The 27,317-nt window shown below is 63.0% G+C and overlaps 1 protein-coding gene across 1 annotated transcript in view; it reads right to left on the reverse strand.

The window, feature by feature from the left end:
- Nucleotides 1-1,416: 1,416 nt before the first annotated feature.
- The window catches only part of LOC119110843 (CLIP-associating protein 2), a 45,393-nt gene continuing 19,492 nt past the window's right edge, over nt 1,417-27,317 (reverse strand). Inside the window, exons 3-25 of the mRNA XM_037234721.1 lie at nt 26,998-27,100; nt 24,392-24,463; nt 19,044-19,198; nt 18,124-18,233; nt 15,683-15,809; nt 14,725-14,978; nt 14,224-14,357; nt 13,927-14,064; nt 13,197-13,557; nt 11,947-11,953; nt 11,124-11,152; nt 9,719-9,827; nt 9,099-9,206; nt 8,172-8,249; nt 7,650-7,817; nt 7,152-7,315; nt 6,499-6,676; nt 5,733-5,864; nt 5,299-5,483; nt 4,574-4,696; nt 4,372-4,515; nt 2,934-3,321; nt 1,417-2,634 (exon numbers count right to left, since the gene is read on the reverse strand). Of these exons, the coding sequence (XP_037090616.1) occupies nt 2,434-2,634; nt 2,934-3,321; nt 4,372-4,515; nt 4,574-4,696; nt 5,299-5,483; nt 5,733-5,864; nt 6,499-6,676; nt 7,152-7,315; nt 7,650-7,817; nt 8,172-8,249; nt 9,099-9,206; nt 9,719-9,827; nt 11,124-11,152; nt 11,947-11,953; nt 13,197-13,557; nt 13,927-14,064; nt 14,224-14,357; nt 14,725-14,978; nt 15,683-15,809; nt 18,124-18,233; nt 19,044-19,198; nt 24,392-24,463; nt 26,998-27,100 (3,468 nt within the window). The 3' untranslated portion in view covers nt 1,417-2,433. The remainder of the gene's footprint in view (nt 2,635-2,933; nt 3,322-4,371; nt 4,516-4,573; nt 4,697-5,298; nt 5,484-5,732; nt 5,865-6,498; nt 6,677-7,151; nt 7,316-7,649; nt 7,818-8,171; nt 8,250-9,098; nt 9,207-9,718; nt 9,828-11,123; nt 11,153-11,946; nt 11,954-13,196; nt 13,558-13,926; nt 14,065-14,223; nt 14,358-14,724; nt 14,979-15,682; nt 15,810-18,123; nt 18,234-19,043; nt 19,199-24,391; nt 24,464-26,997; nt 27,101-27,317) is intronic.

The raw sequence follows: 27,317 nt of genomic DNA on the forward strand, positions 1-27,317 counted from the left end.
TTGACCAGTGCGCAGGGCCTTCTGACTGGCATTGGAGTGCCCGGCCCTGCGGACCGAGGTCTCTAGATGCGACCTCCGGCCGGTCTTCCGGGCCCTTAATCGTAGGTTCCGAGGGCGCCGAAGGGCCCCGCGGAACCCATAGCGGGAGCACGTGCCTCCTGTGCCCCCCCCCCCCCCCCCCCGCTGCCTGCGTTACCGCACAGGCATTGCTGGGGTTCAGGGCATCGCTGTATGGAGGCGCCGCGCCCCTCGCCGGCACCGTCTGTCGAGCGATGTTCTAGCCCGTAGGCGACGGCGGGCGCCCCCTCCGATCTCTCCTGTTCGCGGGAATGACCGCCGTTGAGGCATGTGACCTCTTAACCGCGGGGCATGTGAAATCCGGAGCACAGATTTCGAGTCACTTCATGCTGTGGCGTCCCCGGAATAGGTCCTTAGCAATGTTGGCAAAATTCACAAAGAATGGACTCTAAGACGCAGCATGGATTCTGCAATTTCTCCTGGGCAACGGAACAACTTAGCGCTGCAGCACCTCAGGCGACGTCTCAGTTTAACATATATTGTTAATTTCAGTTCGTCATACCCGTACCAGCCTAGTTCTGAGCACAAGGCCAATGCTGGATCGTCCTGGTTGACACCACAACTGGGTAATGACAATACTTCAGTTAGCGGCAGCTCACTCGACGAAGAAGCACTAGGCAGCACCACAAACGGGATCTCACAGAATCCGAACCGGGATGGCGAGGCGCAAGCTGCCTGCGTTGCGGCCGTCACCTGGAAATCCGTCCCTATCGATATCGCGGGAAAGCTCAGAGGGCATGAGGGTGTCTGTTAAAGCGTCATCTAATCTCAACATCGTTTGATTATGGTGTGCGCGTGCGTGCGTACGTGCGCGCGCGCTTGTGTGGGGGAGGTTCTCATGCGTCGTCATCGTTTGCATATAATCACGGAAGTATGGCAAGCTTTTAAGCAAATGTAGCATTACAACTTTACTAGTTCTATTATCGATGCGGGTCTCGCTCTTTAGACAGTGAGGACCGTGTAAACCAGCGGGCCAAATAATTATAGGTGACGATCTCTTATGAAATGCTCTCGGTTAGCAAATAACTCGAGCTGCTTTGCAAATGTGCACCACTTATCTGCCCGATCCGCCGCGTATCTCCCTCTTTCTCTGCGATTCGTGGCCGGCTAACCTGCGCGGAGCACGGCTGAGGCCCGCCGACAGTTTGTTATACTGATCTATTTTCATAATACTCCAAACTTGCATTTCCATCGCGCCTCTCACCGGCTTAGCTGGGCGTATCCGTGTGTTTGCTCTCGGCGGGCGAGGGGCGATGTACGTCCGGAGCGTTCGTCAACGGTCCAAAGCGCTGCACAGCCAAAACTGTCGACTGCTTCCCACTCATGGGAGAAACCGGCGAGTGGGCATTCGGTGTTTATTATTAGTCCATTCGGGTCCGCTACATAGCTTAGCTCATTGAAAAGGGGTAGTCATAACGATCGAGTGCTTCGATCAGCAGATGTAGCGCTCCACGTCTGCGACAATGCTGCCTGTCGGGGTCGGGCACGACCCCTCACACCGAGCCGGCGCATCAACTGACCCTGTCAGCTGATATGTCAAGGCCACCCTGTGCGTCGGCGCCCTCGGCCAGCACGACCGCGCCGCGCGCCTGGACGGGTGCCATCACAGTCAGTTGAGGGCGCGCCACCGTCATAACTCCCGCCCCATCCTGCGCCTCTCTCAAACACTGTCCGAAACACCACCGTCGGATTGCATACTCACAATGGCGCGCTCACACGTTCGTGTTCGCTATCCACACTTCCTTCTTCCATTCGCATAACTTCCACCTGTCCAGCATTACGGGATCATCGAAAGCGTGTCAGGCCGTGGCAAAGTCGCACAGCAACGTTAACGAGTAAGCCAGCAGTTCCCAGCTGCACAGGAAGCTGCCTCGCACGCAGACACCCGCCTACTACGAACAACGGGTCAGCGCCTGCCCCAGCACACGCACATGTCTCGTCAGCCATCGCTGGAGCGGACGGCGACGCGGTGCCAAGCTATCATGCGTGGAATGGAACGCTCCCGCCACACACCGACACGCCGTGTGGCTCTCGAAGGGCCCCCATGTGTCATGTGTGGGTTAGAACACACAGCCGAGTGGGCCCACGGTGTCATGTGTGAGTTAGAACACACAGCCGTGTAACAAATCTCCGCCGGGAATGTCCTCCCAGGAATGTACGTCAGTTCACGCGCACGAAGCGCCTTCGGAATGACAACACCACGCCGGCGCCTCGCCGACGCTGCTGCGGCGACCAGCGGCCGCCCGGCGCTCCAGCGCACACCGGCGCCGTACCTCCGCTCATACCCGCTATGGCAGACGTGCGCTCACCGCGCGCTGACCCGCGCCATGCGCGCCCCGGCGCGGCGGCCAGCCGCTACTTGGGCGAGCCGGGCTGGCCGGTGGGCGACTCGAGCGAGCCCTGAGACCGCTTGATGTACAGGCTGAGCAGCTTCATCTTGGTGGCGTTGAGGGAGGCGAGGTGGGGCTGCATGGCCTCCTCGCCGCACAGCGTGTGGATGGTGACCATGCAGAACACGGCCGCCTTGCGCACCGACGACTCGCTGTTGTCGTACGCCTGCGACGGGAGGCACCGTCAGTGGGCAGCGGGGAATACAGACTCGGTGTCTGACAGAAGAGTGCAGACCATCCGCCCAATGACAGCCCGCTGCTGAAGGTCAGCGTGAAGGCCAGACAACAGCAACTCGAGCGAACGGTACAAGTCCAAGCCCACACTGCGCGCATAAACTCGACCAGGCACCGGGCAAATGAAAACAAGACCACGCCATAGGTAACGTCGCACCCACCTCAGCACACCCGGCCCATCAACCCCTCGTCCTTCCGTCCCCTTCCAGCGCCCACCCCCACCCGCGTCACCTTCAGCAGGCTGGGCATGATCTCGGGCAGGAAGCCGAGCACTAGCTCGCGGTTGTGCTGCTCCACCAGACGCGTCAGAGTCTTGATGGCCGCCTGGTTGACCGGGTAGCGGCCCGTCTGCACCAGGCCGTTCAACACGCGCACCACGCTGTCGGGCGGCAGGCGCCCGGCCATGGCGGCGGCGCACTGCTCGGCAGCGCGCACCACGTCCCGCTCGCTCGGCTCACAGTGCGCGTCCAGCACGCGCACGAACACCAGCTCGATGTACGGGTGGAAGAGCGGCGCCACGCAGTCGCGACGCAGCATCTCGGTGAAGGCCGAGAGCACGAGCTCGCGCGCCGGCCCGGCGCCGTCGCGCAGCGTGTCCAGCAGCGGCCGCAGCAGATACCTGTCGTCAGACGGCGGTCAGGGACGTGGCCGGGGCGCTCGGAGCCAAAGACCGGATGAGACAGGACAGTACGACGAAGGGACACATTGCGGGTATTCTGAACACAGTAGACAGCAAAACGCACTATAGCTAGACGCAACCAAGGTGGATATTCGGGAGAACAGAACGGGATTGTAATGGACGAGCAGTGGTGGGAAAAAGACAGCGAACAGCAAGGACCTCGCATGGAGAAAGGACCGCACCACGCCACGTAGCTCAAAAGAGCACACATTTATCACAACCGGCTTCCAAAGATTGCAACTCGTGATGGCTGCTTACACCTAATGCGGGCCACGCGGCGCTCAAGAAATGACTTGCAACAATACTGCGTTAAAGGCACCAAACGACGCATGAAAACTGTACGGCCGTCCCTCCATCAGCCGCCCACCTGCCCGGCTCCCCAGCCAGCTACTGACGGCCTCGGTCTGTCCTCGGCTTTCAGCCAGCTGTGGACCGCTCGGTCCGTTCCCCGGGCTCCCCGGCCAGCTGTGACCGCCTCGGTTCCGTCCCCAGCTCCCGGCCAGCTGTGGACCGCCTCGGTCCGTCCCCGGCTTCCTCAGCCAGCTGTGACCGCCTCGGTCCGTCCCCAGCTCCCCCGGCCAGCTGTGGACCGCCTCGGTCCTCCGTCCCCAGCTTCCCCAGCCAGCTGTGGACCGCCCTCGGTCCGTCCCCGGCTCTCCGGCCAGCTGTGGACCGCCTCGGTCCGTCCCCGGCTCTCCGGCCAGCTGTGGACCGCCTCGGTCCGTCCCCAGCTCTCCGGCCAGCTGTGGACCCGCCTCGGTCCGTCCCCGGCTCCCGGCCAGCTGTGGACCGCCTCGGTCCGTCCCCGGCTCCCCGGCCAGCTGTGGACCGCCTCGGTTCGTCCCCGGCTCCCCAGCCAGCCGTGGACGGCCTAAGTCCGTCCTCAGCTTCCCAGCCAGCTGTGGACCGCCTCGGTCCGTTTTCAGTTCCCCAGCCAGCTGTGGACCGCCTCGGTCCGGATGCCGGCGGGTGCGGGTGCCGCCTTCTCACCTGAAGTGCTCGCTCCAGAGCCGCTCGGAGCCCAGCTTCGCCAGCCGGCAGACGGTGATGAGGGCGGCGCGCCGCTCGGGCGCCGCCGGCTCCGGCGGCCGCTCCACGTTCAGCTCGGCGCGCACCGACGCCACGAGCGCCTTGCTCGTCGGCCGGCGGCTCGCCGGCGGCGGGCGGCCGGCCGGCCGGCGAGCCGCGTCGCTCCAGCGGCAGCGACATCTGGCTGATACCCGAGTCCTGCGACGTCGAGTCGCGCTCTCGCTTCGTACCGTCCGGGCCGTCCAGGCCGCCGCCCGGTATCTCGGCCGGACCGCGGCGCAGCGACCTGGGCAGTACAGAGAGTTAGGGTGGCGAAAGGTGGGGGGAGGCGGTACATGACCCCGGGTTAGCGGTACGGAGGGTCAGGGGTGGCGGGTCGTGAGAGGGGGCAGTACAAGACTTCGGGTCAGCGATACGGAGAGCCAGGGTGGCGAAGGGTGAGAGGAGGCGGTGCAAGACCCCGGGTCAGCAATACAAAGGGCCAGGGGTGACGAGGGCGAGAGGAGGCGGTACGAGACCGGCGAGTCGGCGGGCCTCCATAGCCTGGATGGGGCTGGGGCCGCATACCTGCGGGCAAACGCTCAATACCAATGAGAGGCGTGGAAGTGGCCAATTCGGCGGGGACAGCACCTGCTGCTCCCTGCCTCTGCTGGTGGCTACAGGTGGTCCACGCGAACAATAGGTGGGCGAGGCTAACCGAGAGGACCGCTAACCCAACCAGCCCAACCCAACTGGCTGATATCAGCTTTCCCGCTAACCATTGTTTGTGTATTACTGCTTCAGGGTGCATCAAATATTTACATACCCCAAGCTGAGCAGGATGGGCGATGACATAAGCACGCCCTCCGAAACGCGCCCAGGCCGGCGCCCTCCGCTCCAGCCGCCCACCTGCTAATCTCCTCCGGATGGAGGTTCTCCGCGTCGCTGGGCGCCAGGCGCGGCCGCGCGGGACCGCGCGGGCCCGGCGAGCCGCCATTGGACGAGCAGGGCGAGCGGGCGCGCATCAGCGCCGCCGATTGGTCCACGCTGGCCCGCCGCCGCATGTGCTGCTGCATGATGTCGGACGCCGTGTCCTGGCCGAGGCAGCCGCGTCAGAGGTGGGGCGGCGCAAACGTTCGCAAGCGCGGATTACGCGGACAGAATCTGAGGCTTGGCAAGCCGTGGACGTTCGCAGGTACGGGTTGCGCGACGACGTAGAGCCTGAGGCTTGACAGCAGCCAGCCGTGGTGAGTCAAACGCTGCCATCAGTGGACATGCCGACCACCCTCTGTTACTTGGAGGGAGAATACTACTGGCCCGTAGCCCCAGCCGTTCCACCTCACCTGGTACATCTTGGATAGCTGCGACAGAAGCATAGTGAACTCGGCTGTGTTCAGGTCGAACATGGCTACGATCACTGCTTTGGCACCGTTGCGTGTCTCCACCGACTTCTGGTCGCTCGTCCAGCCGATGATCTGCCGACAGTAAGCCACTCCGGTCAGGGCGCTGTACACCACCCAGCCCAGTGACACATTTAACCACGAGGAGCCGCCAGTGCTCCTGGTGGTTAAATGTGGAGCTACCGAAATGCTGAAATGCTCCGCAAGGTGGAACTGCCGAAATGCCGGTGTCACTTTCCCGTACCCTAGCGGCAGCCCCTGTCACATCTCGTACCCTAGCGATAGCCCCTGTCAAGCCCCGTACCCTAGCGACAGCCCCTGTCACATCCCGTACCCCAGCGATAGCCCCTGTCATGCCCCGTACCCTAGCGACAGCCGCTGTCCCATCCCGTACCCTAGCGATAGCCCGTCATGCCCCGTACCCTAGCGAAAGTTCCTGTCATGTCCCATACCCTAACGACAGTCTCTGTGAAGTCCCGTACCATAGCGACAATCCCGGTCATATTCCGTATCCTAGCGACAGTCCCTGTCATATTCCGTACCCTACCGACAGCCCCTGTCACATCCCGTACGTTAGCGACAGTCCCTGCCACGCTCCGTACCCTATCGGCAGTCAGCAGCAGTTTCCGCGCCTCAGCGACACCCAGCGACCAGCCCGTGCCTCGGCGACGGCCAGCAGCAGTGTCCGCGCCTCGCGACCAGCCCGTACCTTGGTGACGGCCAGCGGCAGGTCAGCGTCGACAGCGAACTCCGCCGGGTCCATGCTCTCGAGCAGGGCGCGCAGGTACCGCAGCGTGGCCGCCTTCACTTTCGTGTTGGGCGTCTGCGTCTGGTCCAGCAGGAAGCGGCACAGGCAGCGCAGCTGCATGCCGGCCGGAAATGACACCCTGCGACCGCCGGTCCACGTCAGACCCGAGCTGTCACTGTATATGTCTGTCTGGCTGTCTCCAGTCTCCGGGCGTGGCAGTTGTCATGCAGCAGCATCGGCGAAGCACACTGAGTGTCATCGGTGAGTTGTGCAAGCATGCTTTTGGCCGAAGAAGATTGTCCGTCCCCAAATCAGTACGACGCCCAATTTATCACAATGGTGGCGGGTTGAAGCTGATGCCACTGAGCAGCATAACGATCCACCGACGACGCAGACGCTCTGCCGCGCATCACACCACATCCCTGCCGTTTCCACCACCCCTGGCGGCGGCCAAACCACCAAGCAGCCGCAGCACGCCGCCGCCGGCCGCACAGGGCCGTGCCGGGCCGCGTCGGGCCGCACCGGGCCGCGCCGGGCCGCACAGGGCCGCACCGGGCCGCACAGGGCCGTGCCGGGCCGCGCCGGGCCGTGCGAACACACAGAGCGCCGCCCACCTGACTGTGTCGAGCGTGCGCTCCAGCTTCTGCACCACCGAGCCGAGCAGGTCGGCGCCCAGCTTGTTCAGCAGCCGCGTGATCAGGATGTACAGCCAATCGGCCAGGTCGTCGTGGTGCTGCACCACCAGCTCCTGCACCGCCTCCAGGAAGATGCTGAACACCTGCGACGGCACACAGACCGCATGATGATGCGCAGGGCCCACGCGGCACGGGGGAGGAAGGCATGGACAAGGAAGACAAGTATCTGACATTAACAGCAGCATGGTAACGGAACGGGAACGAAGTATGGGCAAACACCGACGTGGCCACAAATAACTTAAGACGGGAGAAACGGCAAAATGAACGAAAAAACTCCACTTTGTGCGTCTCCGTACAGGGGAGCATGCTGTTCACAAAGGCACGCTCGTCGCTTCCACTTCCCTGAACCACCAACTGCGCCAGCTCGACCCGTCAGCGCGTGCGCCCCAGACGCGCGGCCGGCCGCTGGGAGCCCACCTTGGTGTGCGTGTCCATGAACATCTTGGTGAAGAGCTCGGTGACGCGATGCAGCTCGGAGGCGGTCAGCATGCGGTTAGACCGCAGCACGGTGCGGAACGAAAGCAGGCCCTCCTTGCGGTCCGACCACTCGGTCGACGCGATCAGGTTGATCACTTCACTGACGTCCTGCGGGGCGGAGACGGCCGGGGATGAGCCGAGCTGGCCGGCTCGCCGCCCGTGCGCGCGCGTCTCGTACCGCTCGCCGGGTCCGCGGAGGGCCGGCGCTCTGGTCATGGGGAGCACGGGGCATCGCGGCGCGGGTCAACATGCGAGCGCGACGGCAGACTTCACGATCCGCGAGATGGTGCTGTCGGCACATGACACGCCGTTACGCAGCAGCCACTGACAACGCGATGAGCCTGGCGAGTTGTCTCACGGTGTGACGTTCTGTGACCTGTCCAACGCAGGCGGGTCCCGCCACGCTGAAAGAGGCGGGGGTCGGCGGACTGGGGGCCGGGGGTCCGAGGCAGGGGTACGTACCCGTCCGCTGGGCTCGCGCACGCTGCGCAGTCGGTTGGACTGCTGGCCGTAAGGCACCCCGGACCAGCCGCCGGCGTACTGCCGACGCCGCGCCGGGAGGCAGACGAGACACGGTCAGGCGTCGGCACACAGACTCCCGACAGCGGACCTCCGACACACGACACACCGACAACGGACACACCCGCGTCATACGAGAGACGCAGCGTTTCGGTCCGGCCGAGATCGGCCAGAGGACGCAATACAGCGGGCGAGGACTTCCTCTACAAACGGTGGGTGAGCCGGTAAGACCACGCGGATGGGTGGCGACACATTCAGACGCAAAACATTGCACGATGTAAGATGCTCACATCAGCAGGCGCTAATACCTGACGGAGTCAGGCTCAGCAAACGGCACAACCCGACGACAAAAACAAAAACCATCGCGTTAAGACTAGCAACTCGCCTCCATGACAACAACCAACCGTCCGCCGGCTCTGGAAGCCCCAGTCCCAGACAGACATTCGGTGCGGAGCAAGCCGAGCCCGGGAAGCCCAGCACGGCCTGGTCGATCGCCCCTCCCCTCCCGTCCCTTAATAAGGTCAGCACGAGGCAGAGCTGGACGGAAGGACAGAGGGAGGTCAGCACCGCCCAGCTGCCTCTCAGAGGTCCAGTGATCGATCGGCCGCGGCCGGTCCGACTCTGCGCGAGACGCCCCGCCGCCAGCACGGGGAGAGCTCGGAGCGCGCACAAACGACACGGACAGCGAGACGAGGGAGAGCGCGTGGGGGACGGCGAGAGCGAGAGAGGTGAGAGTGAGAGCATGGCGAGCCCGGACGAGAGAAACGGAAGCAATGGGGGCGAGTGGGGCGGAGAGAACATGCAGAGATGGGGCCCGGGTGAGGGTAGCGCCAGCGGGCGGAGAGAGCGAGGGGAGCACGCGCTACTCACATCGCGTCGGTGTGCCGAGTCGTAAGAGCGCTCCGAGCAGACGCTGCTCGTCTCGCTCTCGTCCGAACGGTCGTCACAGGAGCGGGCCGGCCGGGAGCGCGTCGTCGCCTGCGGACACATGGCCGCCCGTCAGTCAGCGGGGAACGGGGGAGGGGAAATGGACTGGGACCCGGACACGGACACGGACACGGACACGGACACGGAAACGGACACGGACACGGACAGGGACAGGGAAAGCGACAGACAGACAGGGACAGCGACAGGGACAGGGCCAGGGCCAAGAGACTGACAAGCGGACCGTTTCATCACAACCAAGGACAGGAACCGTGATGCCCCAACAGTGCGACGAGAGAAATGCTCTGCAGCTGAGTGCTGGGCTTTGACGGATGTGACAGAACATAGCCACAGCACCGCTGTGACAAACGTACATGGTGCGCCCCTGACCGAGACGCAGGTACAGAGCGTTCCCCAACGAACGCCTCTGCCGGCCAGCTCGCGAGGCGCAACCTCCGTAACAGTTGTCAAACAGACGCCGCAGGGCCCAGAGTCTGTCCTCGGCCGGTGTGCGGGTCAGCCGGGACCCGGCCGGGCCGGCGGCGGAGGCAGCGGGCGAGCCTCACCAGCGCGTCGGCCAGCGCAGACTCGGCGTCGCGGCTCTGCTGCAGGATCTTGTGACTCATGCCGGGCCGACCGGTGCCACCCAGGCCGGCCCAGCCGCCTGTCGACGGCCTGCCGACAGAGGACGGGTCACGCCTCCAGCCGGGGGGCGGCAGGTCGGTCATCAACGCGCCACCCAGGCCGACTACAGCGGACGCCGGCTAACGGTATTTACCAGGCGGAGTGAATGGCATATAGAACTACCTACGTCTTTCGAAGCGTGAAGTCGCGTCGGAATATCAAAAAGCCTAGCAGCCACGCCGTGCAGACCCAATACATAAACAGAGTCATCAGACGTGCCTCATCCCATCCGCCCGAGGCCGCTGATGGAAAAACCGGCCTTCGTACGGCCACTGAGGGTCGCAGACCCCATGCACACGTGACTGCAGCATACAAATTGAGCCAATTGGGGCATCCTGTGAGCAACAGGCTGTCTGAACAATCAGCCCACAGCCGTAAGCTGACCGTCGAGTGCTGTAATCGGCGTCATGCCTGACGGCCATCGCTGTGCCGCGGGCACAGCACGCTCCCCAGCCCGCTTGGCGGCAGCCTAGTCCCGCGACTGCACGGCGCCCGCACCTGGGCAGCGGCCACCGCCAGCTAACGTCCCGTCTCCCCTCCGCCGTCCGCCACTGACATCCTGCCCCCCCCCCCCCCCCCCCCCCACCCCACCCTGCCGCCCACCGCCTGCCGCTGACAGCTCGCCTCCCCTCCGCCGCCCGCCGCCCGTTGGAGACACCCAGCCTCCCTCCGCCGCCTGCTGCTGACACCCAGCCTCCCTCCGCCACCCGCTGCTGACACCCAACCTCCTCTCCGCCGCCTGGCGCTGTCATCCTGGCTCCCCTCCGCCGCCCGGCGCTGTCACCCAGCCTTCCCTCCGCCGTCCGCTGCTAACACCCAGCCTCCCTCCGCCGCCCGCTGCTGACACCCAGCCTCCCTCCGCCGTCCGTTGCTGACACCCAGCCTCCCCTCCGCCGCCCGCTGCTGACACCCAGCCACCTCTCCGCCGCTGTCACCCTGGCTCCCCTCCGCCGCCCGCTGCTGACACCCGGCCTCCCCTCCGCCGCCCGGCGCTGTCACCCAGCCTTCCCTCCGCCGTCCGCTGCTGACACCCAGCCTCCCTCCGCCGCCCGCTGCTGACACCCAGCCTCCCTCCGCCGTCCGTTGCTGACACCCAGCCTCCCCTCCGCCGCCCGCTGCTGACACCCAGCCACCTCTCCGCCGCTGTCACCCTGGCTCCCCTCCGCCGCCCGGCGCTGCCACCCAGCCTCCCCTCCGCCGTCCGCTGCTGACACCCAGCCTCCCCTCCGCCGCCCGCCGCTGGCGCCCTGCCTCCAGTCTCTCTAGCCTCCAGTCTCGGCCGCTCACCTGGCGCGCAGTGCGGCGGCGCCGGGCCCGGTGGCGGCCGCCCGGTGCGGCGACGGCTCGCGCGAGGTGCCCGTCGAGCGTGGTATGCCGGAGCGCCGCCGCCGCCGGCCCAGCGTCTGCGAGTCGACCGGGGACGCCGCCGCCGTCGTGTAGGTGGCGTAGCTGAGCCGGGAGGATGGCGAGCCGCTCCGGCTGCCCGCTGCCGAGGTCAGGTCAGGTCAGACCAGGGGGTACGGAGACGCACCAAAGGTGAGATGCGGCACACACAGCGTCCGCCGTCTGGATACATCGGCGTTCTTCCCACTTGGCAACATGCTTGCGGCATGGAGCCACAAATACGGGAGTCGTCTGCTGTACTATTCCGGAAACTTACTTTCCATGCCCGACTAAAGTAACGGGGAAAACGAGCCTTTCGGGTGGCGCAAGGCGCCAACCGACAAAATGCACTGACAGGTAAAACGTACCCGACACGGCATGCTCCAACACGCGGCTCTGGCTCACACCGAGAGTCCCGACTGAGCACAGCCAGCCTGGCATGCTGCCAACGCGCGAGGAGCACTCACAGAGTACACGAATCGTGCTGAAACGACCTATGTGGCCATAACGGTACCTGTGCATCGATGAAACCCTACGTGCGGACTGGGACTCTTGAGCCTCAGGACAGGCGGGGCCTGGCCTGGAGCTGTTTGTGTGACATCAGCGCGCGGGGTGCCGCCGATCAGCGCGGCCCGGTACTCACGCTGACTGCGTCACGTCGGGACGCGAGCTCTCTGCGTGATATCAGACCGCGGGGTGCCGCCGATCAGCGCGGCCCGGTACTCACGCTGACTCTGCGTCACGCCGGAGCGCGAGCGGGTGCGGGGCGTGCGGGCGGCGTCCGGCGAGGCGCCGACAGGAGGCGGACCGCGCGGCGGCGGCGTGGCGGCCGACAGCCTACGCGGCCGAGCTGGTGGACAGACGCGCCGCGTCGCGGTCAGGCGCGCGCGTTGACGTCGCCGCCGGCTCGCCCCGGCGGACGCAAGCGAGACGACACGACACTGAACAGGCTGGAGGCGGCCGGTCCAGCCGTCAAGTCAGCAGTACCAGCTGACAACGAGTGGCTCGGACGTTCAGGCCAGGCGTCGTGCCGAGGGAATTCCTCCAGAAGCGTTCGCCACATCGCACTACAGCTACAGCATAGCTACTACAACCTGTGTTCTGCGAGTGCAAGGAGCCAGCCGAAAACGGCTGGAGGTGCCAAGCACTGGTAGCTCATGCAGAGCGCGTACTTGCAATGCCGGATGGGTACTAATTGGGCGGATAGTCGCAACATCCCAAGGCCCGCATCATCCTCATACACCGGGCAGACACAAACATGAGCGCTCTTGTAACGTTGCGTGCAAGCCGTACGCGACACCAGCTCACATGAACATTCGATACACCATGCATACACGTTTCGCGCACCCACCGTCCTTGCTGCCGCTGTCGCCTAACAATCCCGGCAGCGAGAAACAGATGCATGGATTGTCACGGCACCCAGACGGCCAGCGACACTCAACATCTTTATTAAAAGATCGGTACGGCTCACGTGGACCCTCGATCTTCACAAAAAAGTAAACGGGTAAACGAGAGCAAACGGCCAATTCCGTCTAAAGCCAAGTGCGCATCACAACATTGTTTACGAAACTCATGTGCTCAGGCGACACAAGGCCGCCGCTTTATCGAATTGGGGCAAGGACGGCAGCATCTCGATTGAGGCGGATAGAATCAGCAGATAAGGATGCGCACGGCGCCAGCACAGGGTGGCCTCCCTGCTGGCTGTCGCTCAGAAATTTCGCGAGATTGCTTTGGTCGGGCTGCACAATATGACGCCGCCCTCTGCAGCAGCGGGGAGCCGGACTCCGGCCACATCTCCCACCCAACGGGCCGGAGCCAGGGTTCTCCTCCCGATCCCCTCCGTGCCCGGGCTCTCCTCCCGACCACTCTGACCTCGGGCTCTCCTCCTGACTCTATCTGAGCCCGGACTCTCCTCCCGACCCCCTCTGAGCCCAGGCTCTCCTCCCGACCACTCTGAGTCTGGGCTTTCCTCCCCACCCCCTCTGATCTCGGGCTCTTCTCCAGACTTTATCTAAGCCCGAGCATTCCTCCCGACCACTCAGAGCCCGAGCTCTCTTCGCGACCCCTCTGAGCCCGGGATCACCTCGCGACCGCCTCTGAGCTCGGCCCCTCCTCCCGACCCCCTCTGGGCCTCCACCCTCGAGGTCAACACTCCAGAGTCTGTCGGCCCCGCGTCCGCCGGCGGCGGCCGGGCCCCGGCGGTACTCACGCAGACTGACGCCGGAGCCGACGCGCATGCGCTGTGCGGCGGCGTACTGGGCGCGCGCGCGGGCCCGCTGCGCCGCCTGCAGGTCGATGGCCGACGTGGAGCGGAGCGACGACTGCGACGGCGACTCGCCTGCGGGCCGCGGACACCGCTGACACGCGCGCTCTCTTTCTCTCTCCCTCTCTAACTCTGTCTGTCCCTCGAACGGGGGAGTGGCGACTGAGCCGGTGGGTGTGGGGACGCGGCAGACGGGACAGACAGGCGGAGCTGCTCACCATAGGGGCTGCGTGTACAAGGAGCCTCGCGCGGCTCGCTAGAAGCAGCGGCGAGCAGCAGCGGACACACAACGACCGCAATGGCCGGCGAGCCCTGCGCACCAGCAATCGATCAGCCCGATCAGCAGCCAGACAGAAACACGGGAGCTGTCCCGACCGCAGGCGGCCGCTGGGGACCGTGACGCCACATGGCAGCGCCGCCGCCGGCCGCGGCCGTGCACCGTACCGCGCTCGTGTCGGCCGGCCGGGCTGGCCAGCGGGATGGCCGAGCGGCGCGAGATCGAGCCCGTCCGGCTGAGGTTCTCCTGGCTGCCGGAGCGGGACGAGGTGCGCGAGCGCGAGCCCAGCGCGCTGCGACCTGACACTGCCGAGGACAGAGCGGCTCTGGTCAGCACAGGCCATCACACTACAGTTTGTCCGAGAGTGTGACGTTACGCCGCTGGCGCGGCAGCACCATCTCCCTACGTTACACCACTTCCCCACCGCGCGACGTGGCTTCAGCTCTATTCCGGCGTTCACTCACCCGGCGCAGTGAGCGAGTTGTTGCTGCCAGACTTGCTCATCTCGCCGGCTAGCGTCTTCTTGTGCTGCGCGTCCAGCGAGTTGAGCAGCGAGTCCGCCTGCTCCTTGAAGTGGTCGGCGAATCCCCAGTACGCCCTGGCCACAGCCCCGACTGGTCAGCACAGGCACACAGGCAGCGGGTGTGCCCGCGTCCAGACGGGCTGAGGCAGAAGCGGTTGCGGCCCCCGCATGACCAGCGCCCGAAGCGGTGGCCGCATGACGCAGGCGTCTGACCCAAACCAGACCCGCTCCGGTTAAAAAAAAGATATTTAAGATGAAGCCAATACATCAAGACCACCAGCCCGCACCAGAAGGCTCACTCCACGCGAAAACGACACAATTCAGGCGGAAAATGGGCAACAGGCGACGTCAGTGCAAACAACATTTCCAGCGCCTCAAAGCACGCCGCCGTGGGCGTCAGCAGCACGTAGAAGCCCGTCCCTCCCCGGCCCCGCGCTCCCACCTGCGGCTGATGGCGCGCACTTCGTTGTCCGCGTCGCCGACGCCGCGCCGTATCGCCTCCTGCACGGCGGCCACGTGCTTCTCCAGCACCTGGGTGGGCCAGCTGGTGATCATCTGCTCGAGGAACTCGCTGCAGGCGCGCCGGATCTCGCGCGCCTTGCTCGTCATCTGGTCGGTCACGACCGGCACCAGCTTGGCGTAGTGCGTGTTCTGGATGATGAAGCGGATCGCCACCACGCCCGAGGTCGACATCACCTGCAGGAAGAGGAGGAGGGGGTGAGGCGACAAGGTCAGGTCAGGTGGGATGAGGTGAGAGGGTGGGTCTGCAACACTCAGCCTGCGAGTGGAGGCAACACCTGGCGGGAGGGGGGGGGGGGGCAACACTTGGCTTGCGTGTAGAGGCATCAGCTGGAGAGGGGGGGGGGGGAGTGAAGGGTAGATCTACGACACTCGGCGTGTGAGTGGAGGCGTCACCTGGAGAGGGGGGGGGGAGTGAAGGGTAGATCTACGACACTCGGCGTGTGAGTGGAGGCGTCACCTGGAGAGAGGGGGGGGGGGGGAGTGAAGGGTAGATCCACGACACTCGGCGTGTGAGTGGAGGCGTCACCTGGAGAGAGGGGGGGGGGAGTGAAGGGTAGATCCACGACACTCGGCGTGTGAGTGGAGGCGTCACCTGGCCGGGGCGGGGGAGGCGACACTCGGCCTGCGAGTGCAGGTTGGAGGGCAGCGCTGACGTTGACGGATATGTGGGCCAGCACTTGATGACACGCGCGCCGGAACCTAAACAAGAAGTGCCACGCTGCCGAGTTGTGATATAGGCCCAGCGAGACGCCCCTCGATTCTGCCTTGTGTCCTTATATCTGGATTTGAACATTCAGCACAAACATGGCACGCGTTTGTCTCCAGTTCTATCGCTTACGGCCCCATGGCCGGCACGGTCGGGGCGGTCGCTGACGAACCTTGGCGCTGTTGGGGATCAGCTCGATGAGGTAGGGTAGCAGCGAGTGGCAGACGTGGTCCACACGGTGGCCCAGCTGCTGCGAGAGGTACGCCACTGTGATGCACCCCTCCCGCACCACCTGTGACCTGCGGCACGGAACACAGCCCCGTCAGCGTCACCCAGGTCTGCCTGTGACCTGCGGCACGGAACACAGCCTCGTCAACGTCACCCAGGTCTGCCTGCGACCTGAGGTACGGACCGCAGCCCGTCAACGCCACCAAGGTCTGCCTGCGACCTGAGGTACGGACCACAGCCCGTCAACGCCAACCAAGGCTGGTCGAGCTCTGCAACGAAAGTTTCCCATGCTCAAATCGACGATGCATTTTGTCCAGCCGGCCAGCCCTCAAAATTGGCCTGATGTGGCTCCCAAAATGGACGTGAGTTGAGGCATATTGCACGGTCTTTACTGCGGGTACAGTTCTTTCATAGACTGGACTGTCAATGCATGTGTCCTGCACAAATCGTCATGCATACATCACGTATACACGTCTAATTTGAGAGATAATCCTACTGAGGGTTCTACACTGGGGTTAGTACTAATAAAACGGCATTTCAGCGTCATTTCTGTCACTTAATGGAGTGGCACTCCAGGCTAGATTAGTTATTGATCCAGCAGCGGACATATCAGACGCGTCCCCTGACGCAGCCCGTTCCGACGGCAGTATCAGCCACGGCGCGGCGGCATGGAAGGCTGGCAACATCCCGCCTTACACTGTACGGACCGTGCATACAGCCTTCGACTTAACTGTCAGGTCATACTGATACCAGGCGTCACGTATCGGCGCGAATGGAACACGTCTGGCGAAAGCACTAAAGAGACTGCCCGTCCCGATCAGATGACATCATTTGATTGTTCGGTAATACGGGCTTAATTTATGGGGCGCCAAAGCGATTTCCTTGAAGTCGAGCCACGCGCTTCAAGGTGCTTTGTGATCCATAGATAGGCTCTCAAGTGCTTTATTGCCCTCTTCTCATGACTGCGACTATCAGTGACCAGCTGACTTCTGGGGCGAGGGCTGAACTTGCGTCACACATCTGTCCGTCAACGATACCCAGATTGCATTATGCGTTCAAGTTGCCCTTTGCGGAGCCAACCATGGACTTGTAGTGATGCGCCTTCCTCCGATGCACGAATGGCCCGCCAGAAAGGCGTTCACCCAAGCCGTGCATGCTCAAAACAAACAGCGGCTCCTCTTCCCAGACGGGACCCTCGTCTGGCGCGTCCGGTGACTTCGTACGGTCGGCCCAGCGCTGCATGCTCGATACCTGCTTTGAATACCATTATAAATGCAGTTCAAGCCGACAAAGGCGGCTGACCCGACCACCAGCTCAATGCGAATACGGCGCCAAATAAGGGGCGCCTTCTACAACGGGGCTGAGCCAGACGGCCCCGGGCGCTGCTGGATCGGCGGTTAAGTCTCCTGAAGGTTGCGCTACTAACAATGGCTACTGACGGTCGAGATCGCCGTTCTGAGCCCGCCTTTGACTGACCCAAGATGTCCGAGGTTTCACTAGAAATCGATCTGTACATATTATAAGACAAACTTAGAGCAGTAGTAGTCTTTTACAAGATTTAAAACAGTAGTTTAAACCAAAAGTATATATCATACTGTATCTTTCCTACCTTGCCGTCCGGTCATTGATACGATTCATCGTCATCCTACCCGATTTTCTGCGTGGAATGGGACCAATGGTTCTTCGCTGGCTGACTCTGGCTCTTCGTCAGCGAAAAGCCACGTATGGCCCAACCGGCTGTCCCAAATCCGCCGAGAAACCCAGCGGTCACCAAATGACCCCGCCTTCACACCCACCGTCATCCCAGTCACATAGCAGGGTCAGTATTCTCAGCATTGACACGGACTTATGCGTCTGGGCACCGCCCGCCGTTTCTATGGACCATGGCCCTACCCAGAGTTTCACGAAACGCTGAGGCGGCTGTTACGCGAGGTTCTGTCAGCAACGTCAGCTTCAACCCCGTATTTGCCATAAACAATGAGCCACCACACGACACTTGGGATGGTGAGCTATGTGAGATCCTCATCTCACCCGAACCTGACCTGACCCTGTGCTCTCACCCGATAACTAAGGCAAACGTGATTCCATGCACCCGCATTCGAACACACCCCCCTGCCTGATCCTCTCTCGACAACTCACATGACCCCTGCATCTCTACTGACACTCTGTTGATGCCCTGCGCCCTCACCCGAGACCCGCCCAAAGCTGGTGGTCTGAGCGCTCACCTGACAGCCTGGCCCCACATACATCCCATCCCAACCTCGCTCACCTGATAACCTGGCTCCCCATTCCGATCTCACTCACCAGGTAACCCGGCCTCACGCACATCCCACCCCGACCTCTCGTATGGAGTTCGGACTATGACCCGATGCGCCAGGCGCTCACCTGAGGTCGCGCAGGGTCAGCTGGAGGGCGGGCTCCATCAGCCGCAGGTGCTGGTACAGCTCGTCGAAGTTGGTGCCTCCGGCGATCAGCACGCCCCGGACCTTCTTCAGCTGCGAACGGAGTCAAGCACAGCATCAGACGCGCCGCGCCACACGGCACCGCGTGACCAGCTGACCCAGATTGAAGACCAGCTCACGACCGGGGGACGAGCTTCTTCAGTCGTCCAAACCCTCCAGCCCTGCCCACCTTCTAGACTACTTCTCGTCAGCACCAAAGTCCGTCACCAGAACTGATCTTGTTGTAAGCCGGTACGCGGTCTGGGCGCGCGGCACACCGGCCGCGGTCGCCGCAAGACGCTGCCCGCGGCATGTCGCCAGCCACTGTCCCGGCCACCATCACCAGCCGCTGCCCCGGCCTCCCTCACCAGCCGCTGCCCCGGCCTCCCTCACCAGCCGCTGCCCCGGCCTCCCTCACCAGCCGCTGTCCCGGCCACCATCACCAGCCGCTGCCCCGGCCTCCCTCACCAGCCGCTACCCCCGGCCACCATCACCAGCCGCTGCCCCGGCCTCCCTCACCAGCCGCTGCCCCGGCCTCCCTCACCAGCCGCTGCCCCGGCCACCCTCACCAGCCGCTGCCCTGGTCTCCCTCACCAGCCGCTGCCCCGGCCTCCCTCACCAGCCGCTGCCCCGGCCACCCTCACCAGCCGCTGCCCTGGCCTCCCTCACCAGCCGCTGCCCCGGCCATCCCACCAGCCGCTGCCCCGGCCACCCTCACCAGCCGCTGCCCCGGCCATCCTACCAGCCGCTGCCCCGGCCACCCTCACCAGCCGCTGCCCCAGCCACCTTCCGGTTCGCTGCCTCATCAGCAGCTCGCTCCATCGGGAGCAGCCGGTGCCACCGCCGCCGCCCCCAGGCACTCACCGCCTCCGTCCGCACGTCCCAGGCGTTGCCCTGCTGGCTGATTGTCTCGCGGAGCTTCACCATGATGTCCTCGAGGTCGCGCGGCGAGAACAGCTGCACCTTGGGCACCTGCTCGAACGACGCGATGAACGTGGCCTCGTCGATGGCGCCAGCCGCTAAGGGGTGGAGGGAGCGGGGCGGTCAGCGACGGTGGCAGCGCGGCACGGGTCAGGCAGGGGCGGGCTGTTGACAGGCTGCAGAACGGGTCCTATCCGCTAAGGATGTCGCACTGCAATCAGCCGGTGACAGGAGGAACGGGGTCTCCCCGATGTCTCATGTGACATGAGACACGGGGAAAGGCATAATGTACCGTTTGACACACTAAGTGCGGGGAGGGGATTACGTGCAACTAATTTAGGACTGGAGAAGGCCTTTGTTTGCCAGAGAGCACCAGATAACGAGGCATTTAACCGAGCAAAGGAAGCGACAAGACAAATCGAGACAATTGCATGCAAGATGAGAACACGACAGACGGCCTGCGCATCTGCCAAACAAATCTGTCCGAGCGCGGCTCGATGACGTGGCCACTTCCTCCTCCGCATCTCCAACCGCGCAGCGCTGGGCTACCGTCAGCAAACCGGATGCATGCACAACAGGCGGCGCGTGGGAGGCGGCGGGCGGGCACCATACTCGCCGCCGCCCACGCGGCCGCGCGGTGCGAACAAACGAGCCGGCCCGACACGTACAGCACCGCCGACAGCTCCCCCCAGCGGCGAGTCCCTGACCCCAGCGCCGCTGACGTCCGCACGCGGGCGGGAGGAGGCGGCGGAGGTGCCCGCGCCGCTGACGTCCGCACGCGGGCGGGAGCAGGAGGCGGAGGTGCCTGCGCCGCTGACGTCCGCACGCGGGCGGGAGGAGGCGGCGGAGGTGCCTGCGCCGCTGACGTCCGCACGCGGGCGGGAGGAGGCGGCGGAGGTGCCTGCGCCGCTGACGTCCGCACGCGGGCGGGAGGAGGAGGCGGAGGTGCCTGCGCCGCTGACGTCCGCACGCGGGCGGGAGGAGGCGGCGGAGGTGCCTGCGCCGCTGACGTCCGCACGCGGGCGGGAGGAGGAGGCGGAGGTGCCCGCGCCGCTGACCGCTAGCCACGGACGGGAGGAGGGGGCGGAGGTGCCCGCGCCGCGCCGCGCCGCGCGCTGCTGACGGCTCGCCACGGACGAGGCGGGAGCGGGGGCGGCAGCGCTGCCACCGCTGGCGTCAGGAGGTCAAACGTGTGCACCCAGTGCTCCACGCACTGAATAATTAGCCCAGAAGGATGAGTTCGGAACGGGAGTAGAACCGTAGGTATATAACTGGTGTCTGTCTGAACCTCTACCGCTGTTTTGCATCTCTTTTACCCGCTTACGTACTTTGTGGTAAGAAGAGTAAGATGAAAGGAAAACAAACTATTGGGCCTACGATGATCTAGGATGATTCCAAAACAGCTTTAGTACACAGAATACTGATTATCTTAGTTGCATGCAACGGAAATTCATGCAAAGCTGGATTGGGTTGCCATTTTGACAATGTGCATCCGATGCCCGTTCACGCCCCACCGCTGTTCAACGTTGCAGTTTACCTTAGCTTAACCTGCTGTTCGATACGGGTTAACTATTCCGGTTTAACCAGGCACTCAATGCTATCATGAGCATCTCTTAGCAGTGTTGTAGCGTCACTACGCCCAACACTGATCACATAACTAATTTAACTGGGACTCTGAGCTGACACCATTTAGCTGCATTATGAGACCACCGATGATACAATATGATAATATGAGACGTATTAGCTGAAGCCAATTTAGCCCGCATTATGGGTATGCAACGCAATGAGCATTCACTGCAACAAGTGTTCATTAATGTAGGTGGACAGAGAGAATACATCCAGAGCTTAGCTGCTTAAGTGCTTTATCAAAACTTCGCAGGGTGTTTACGAAGTAGATCAACTATCGTCAGATTGGCCGGCTACCACCCATGATACTGTTAGGAAACTGTGCGCCACAGGTCATGTCAACAACATCAGGCGAAATCACCGGCCGAATAGGCCAATCACATGTCCCCATCGACTAGATCGACGTTGAGTCCGGCGGTCTTTCATCCAGTTTGTCGGCTGCCACAACAGAAGCTCGCTACTGCGTGACTGTTGATGTTTGTGGTGTTTGATACGCTGATCGACGTCGCCCAGTCGCCCTCCTGCACCAGCTCGCCTCTGCGCTGGCTCACACATAGAGGGCGTTCGCTCCCGGCACGTGCCGGCGGCGCGGTGTCCGCCCGCACTGACCGGCCCCTATCCCGGTGGCGATACTCGTGTGTCGGGGATTCAGCAGGCTCGAGGAAGCACGAAAACCCCTCGCTGTTAAACTTCCGGTGGAAACCTGATACATGTCGCACGCAGGCTATTTAAGTAATCCCGCATCTTATAAGAACAAGGCCGGCCACCGTTGTGGTCATCAGACGATATTGCGCCGAAACAAGCATGGCTGAGGCAAAGGTGTTCAGGGCACGGGCATACAGCCTGGATAGCTGAGCACCGGGAGCAGGGTCGCCAGATATGGCGGTACTAATATCCAAGTGAAGTCAGCGAAGATTCTTTCGTCAGCAATCTATCCCCCTGTGTCCCCGGTGCGCAAGTCCGAAACATTCTCACTGGATGTACGATTTGCATGTTTCTTTGCCAACGAAACACAAATACGTTAGCGTCATCCATGCTGCGGGATGTTGGTATAAAACGATGACCTCTTTTCGAGGCGCCCTGCCGGGCAGAGGTCGCCGGGAAGCGGGAGGGGGCGACTAGGGGCGTCGCACCTGCGGACGGGCCGGGCGACCAGACCATAGGCGACCCCGCCGCCAAGGTCAGACGAGCGATAGCATCTCAAGGACTCCGGCGATTCATTAGAGCCTCTGCAGAGGGGGAGGGGGGGGGGGGGGGGGGCTCCTGGCCGTCCCGTTCCGCCAGACACTGCAGGAAGCCCTACCGGGTACGACCACAAACGTCACGCGCACCTGCAGCACTATACCCGACTTATTTTAAACTAATGCTTGGTCATGTCAAGTTCATTACAAATGTGACAACTGACGGGAATATATCGCATTTACCCGGATGTCAGTATAGCAGCTCGACGACCCCTGGGCAGAAGAAGTTCGGTAATGCGCAATCAAAAACCACTGAGTCAAGGCGACGTTGTCATCGTAAAAGTTTCTTGTCACAATGCATTACGAGGTATCAATAAAAGTATGCCGAGGGAGAAATGACGGCCAGGACTTCATGGCCATGTTCCACCAATATGGCGTCGCACGCGACGCGCCGGCAGCCCGATGGCGCTGGTAAACAACCTCCAGCGGGGAACCACTCCCCGGTTTAACAACGGCCGGGGTCCCGATTTCATCATCCCCGAGTCGCAGATCTAACGCGTATCGCTCACTGCAGCGCATATGGAAGCCATGGATGATCTACGCGGCACTACGCGATACCGATCATGGTATGTCCTTTGTTGCCCGCACCTGCATTCATGTCACCAGTTGAATACCTTAAGCCTATGCAATATGTATAGCCCCTCCCCGCCTCTAGCGTCCAGCCAGCCAGAGCAGTCGCAGACATTTCCGGTCTCCTCTCACCAGCCGCCTGACCCATGACGTCATCTGCGAGGCGCGCCCCATCCTGGACGGGATGGGCGCGGGGCGCTCCCCCGGCCCCGTCACCACCGACACCGCGGCCGCGTCTCGGTGATTTATGGCGGCGGTACCGCTGCAACCTTGCACCAGCACGGCCGGCACCATCTCGTGCGTGGCGGCGCACAGCGGCCCGCTGTCAAATCACGGCGTCAGAGGCCATGGTCTTCTCCAGTCACTCGGGAGCCCGCCGGGACCCCCCCCCCCCCCCCCCACCCCCGCCTTTCAAACCACGGAAACGCTTAATCGGGCGTGGCCGTGGCCTCACTGCTGGAAAGAAGATGTAAAAATAATAGCGATTACGAAAGAAATATCACCGAGTTACACAATGTTTTAATCAAATTAAAAACAGATAAGTCAAAATGTACCGAGTCACCACATCAATGTCTACTAAAACTCCCGAAGCGCCCCTAACCGCCATGACAGATGAATACGTAATCGTCACATTTACGAGGAAGGGCAGAGACAGAATTGCCATCTGCACTAATGCAGTGGGCCTGCCATGTTGCTACAGCACATAAGTCATGTCATGTGCACACGAACTGTCATCTTTAAATTCTTGTTCTTTTATACTGAATAAAACGGGGAGTTCATTAAAGTAAAAGGTCATCATGCGCGATACTCGCGGATGATGACCAAGCCCGGTCATCTGTTTGCCAGTTAAAATAACATGGCGCAGTTAAATACAGGGTAATCTACAATCTAAGCCACGCTGTGAAGCAACACTCACAAAATTTACCCCAGGGTTACATCAAAGCGCAGCCGCCCCTGGTTTCCATGGTTTACGAAAAGGGCACAAAAATGCGGCTAAAACCGCAAACACAACCTCACATCCGAGCCTGGGCACCCGCCAGTGGCCCCGCAGACTCCTGTACAACCCTCGTCTGGGGTCTCGAAGGAGGCGTCTAGGACAAAATAAAGTGTGGAGATGACCGACAGAATCAAATAAGCTGAACACGCCGTTACATAACAGGGGAAGCACCTGGCGGGCGCCGCTGCCTGTGCCGCACCGCTCCGGCCGGCGCGGCGGTCACGGGCCTCGGGCCTCTGGAACGGCGTCAATTGAGGCCGGCGCCGTGAGCCGCCGCCCAGACGACGACGGCCGACGCCCCGCGACGGCGCCGTCCGACGCAAGGCACGCCGACTCCCACCCACCGCCTCGGCGGCTGACGGGCCGGAACTGGGCGGCCATTAGTCGTGGAACGGCGCCTCCGAGGCGCGGCACTCGGCCTTTGCTGAAGCCGCCGCCACCAGCTCCCCGACAGGATGGGTGGAAAACAGGTGCATTGAAATGTAGGTGTGATGCGTAAAATCGCCACTTTACGATTTCATCAAGCGCTTTTTGGCTTCTCTTTCAGGACGATTTGAGTTCCCCAACATTCAAGCACGCTGAGAGATCTTCTTATACAGCGCATAAGATAGTGCAGCACAGTTGCAAGAGAATCGTGCAACTTCTAAGCTGGTATTCATGACCAGTAGGCTTGGCCGAAGCAAGCTTCACCTTCCCTGGCGGCGGTCATAGCTGAGGTATGCGGCATGACCGGGGCAGATCTGCGATCCCGAAGTCTGCCCGGCAAGCTGAATGCCCGAGTCTGCCGCCGAGCTCAAATTGCCCCCATGACCAAGACTGCTTGGCCAGCCCCAGTCCCCCCCCCCCCCTCTGCTCACCTGTGCCTGAGACTGATGACGTGGCAGACGACTGACGTGAGACGAGAGACGGCGTACGGCGCACACGGACATCTGTATGTGGCGGGCACAGGCAGTTAGTTGGGCACATAGATGCTGGCGCCGTCCAGCGGCGACACCGGCAGACACAAATGCGTGGCGCAAGCGTTAGGCGCGCTGTTCACATGAGCGGGCGGATCAGAAGCGCTGCGAGCTGACAAAACTGTAATACAAGCATATCATGGAGGATGTCTGGTTAGAGAATGTCGTGCATTTTCCCGTACCATCATGCCGCTGTTTAGGACGTTGCGCAAAAACGGCCACTTTGTTTTCAAAACAAGCATTCGCTGACCGAAGATTAGCACGATCATGCGAGTTACTCGCAAGAACTGTACGACGAACGATTGCAAAAACGAAAACCGAATTAATGATCCCCATTAGCGGCGCTGAACACCGTGCTCATGATCCATCACACCTGCGACGCGTCGAGTTCGAATTACCGTCAGTCAGCTTGTAAAAACTAGCCCAGCGCCGAACCGGCCCGTCGAGACAGTGGGAAGCAGGACGCGACGGCATCGCTCAGCGGGCCGGCCATGTCGCCAGCACACCCGGAGTCCGTCAGCTGACCTCATAGCACAAGCGGCATGCGGGAGGGCGGCGACACACGGGAGGCAACTCCGCAGGCGGCATCGAGCAGCACAGGATCACGCGGGAGCGGGCAGGCAGACAGACGCCAGGACTGGCGAGGGGATCGCCAGCTGCGACACGCTCACGGCGAGGACCTGGTCCGGCGCAGAAACCCGCCAGCAGAATCATGCTGCGGTTGAAGTCGGCGGCCGTCGCAGTCCCTCGCATAACTAGTGTTAATGACTCCTCATGGAGTGGAGGGAGCGCATCGATCGACATCGACCGGGACCGGCGCCGTCTGCGACCCCACCCAGCGGGGCCCTGACTCGGTCCATGGGCAGCTGACTCAGCAGCACACCCCAGCCGCTCGCCAGCGCACGGTGGGGACTCCCCGGCCGGCCACGCTCGCCAGCCCGCTAGCTGGAAGAGTTCTTCCCCGGAAACCGGTAAAGCGCGATGAATCTTCGCTGATGCGCCCCATTCCATGCGTCACCCACAGGCCCGCCTCTTCAGCGCTGACGCCGGGTCGCGCCTCCGCTCTGCTCTGCCACTGCCGAGGTCGGGAATGAACCCCTCACCGCGCTCGCCAGTCCGGGCCCGCGGGGTGCGGTGGACTCGGACCCCCTCCTGACGAGAACGCTCGGTCCCCAGCCCCACCGCCCCCGCCGCCCGAGCAGCCGCGGCTCCGCGGCTCCGCGGCGGCCACGGCGCAGCGCGCCATTAGTGGCGCAGGTGATTGACGGCGGCGCGCCGGCCGGCCGGGCGGCGCGAGCGCACGCGGCCGGCGGCTGACGAGCATGACAAATGGCCGTCTGCTCCACTGACCGGCGCCGACGCTCCTGCGGTCGGCCGAGACGCCGCGGCGGCGCTGAGCGCGTCACCCGCTTGTTGCGTGGGAGTAGGGGCTGGGGTGGGGTTTCCAGCGACCTCTACAGTTCGGCACTGATTCACTGCGCATGCAAAGCTGAGTCCCTGCTGGTGTAATAGATAAAAATTGCGTAAAAGACTCAAGCGGCAAGAGGCACTACATGAATAAATACATGAATCGGTGCACAAGCGTCGGACATCGGCACGAGCCCCCAGTGTCGGCACGAGACGACAGCGACATGACACCGAACGGAGACGCTCCTGGCCAGCGCCAGCAAACACGCGGGCAGCTCAGGCGTACACACACACAAACACAGCGCGGCAAGCGCATGAGATCGCAAGCAAGCGCTGAGGACGGCGAGAGGCGGTATGCAGCGTTAGTTTACCCGATGGCCTGCGGCCGGCGCTGGGCGACCTGGGGCGTACCCTGACCTGACGACGGGACGCTGAGGGCGACACAGGGCGGCGGAGCGTCACCGCAGGCCGCGCTCAGCCGCCGCCGCCACCCGGGCTCAGCAGGCACAGCCGGGTGACGGCGACATTCACAGGCAGGCGACCAGCATGCCACGACTACGGCACGTTCATCCAGGTTAATATTCGGCCCGGGCGGCCTCCGGTTAGCATTCCGGAGGAGACGGAGGAGGACGGGGCGGATGGCGCGGCTGCGCACAGTCCGTCCCACATGCGCACTATTCAGCTCACAGTTAACCAGTCGAGCTACCGGCACAGCACCACCCGCAGCCCGGCACCTCGTGCGACGACAATCGCAGCCCAGCTCTGCCAGTCCAGCGCCGTCCACAGCGTTGCACCGTCCCCAGTAAATGTGTGTCCCGTTAGCACCGAACAAGCACCCAACCCCATGCCAGCTTTCGTTCCAGCCACCGTAGGTTCGAGTCCAGCGCCTGTCGACGGCGGTGCGTCATCTCTCCACGGCCCTCCCGGCCAGCGGGCCAGCGCCGCTCACGCGACCGAGCCCCGCCCAGCCGGGCGGGCGACACCTCGCGGTCATGCCCCTCGCGCAGACCACCGTCAAATTAATAGCCAGCCGCCAGCCGGCGTCAGTCTAGCGCCGCGCGCCGGGTGACGGCGCCTCATTAGCGGACAGGTGCACTCACTGGTGGTCGGGGCGGCGCCGTTGGCCGCGCCACCGCCCGCCTTCTGCGGCACTGCTCGCCGCGCTGGCGGCGCGCTCGTCGACCGCGACACGGACGTCTTCGCCTGGAACGGAGCGGCGGAGTCAGGCTGGCGCCGGCCGGTCGTTTGTCGAGGCGTGTGAGCGCGCACGACGGCAGCGCGCTGGCTTCCGACAGTGGCTGCTGCGTGGCTGACGAGTTTGTTGTCTATTGAAACGGCGGCGCGCCGGCTTCCGACAGTGGCTGCTGCGTGGCTGACGAGATTGTTGTCTATTGAAACGGCAGCGCGCCGGCTTCCGACA

This window comes from Pollicipes pollicipes, unplaced genomic scaffold (assembly GCF_011947565.3).
Source record: "Pollicipes pollicipes isolate AB1234 unplaced genomic scaffold, Ppol_2.1 Scaffold_7241;HRSCAF=8664_pilon_pilon_pilon, whole genome shotgun sequence".
Lineage (NCBI taxonomy): Eukaryota > Metazoa > Arthropoda > Thecostraca > Pollicipedomorpha > Pollicipedidae > Pollicipes > Pollicipes pollicipes.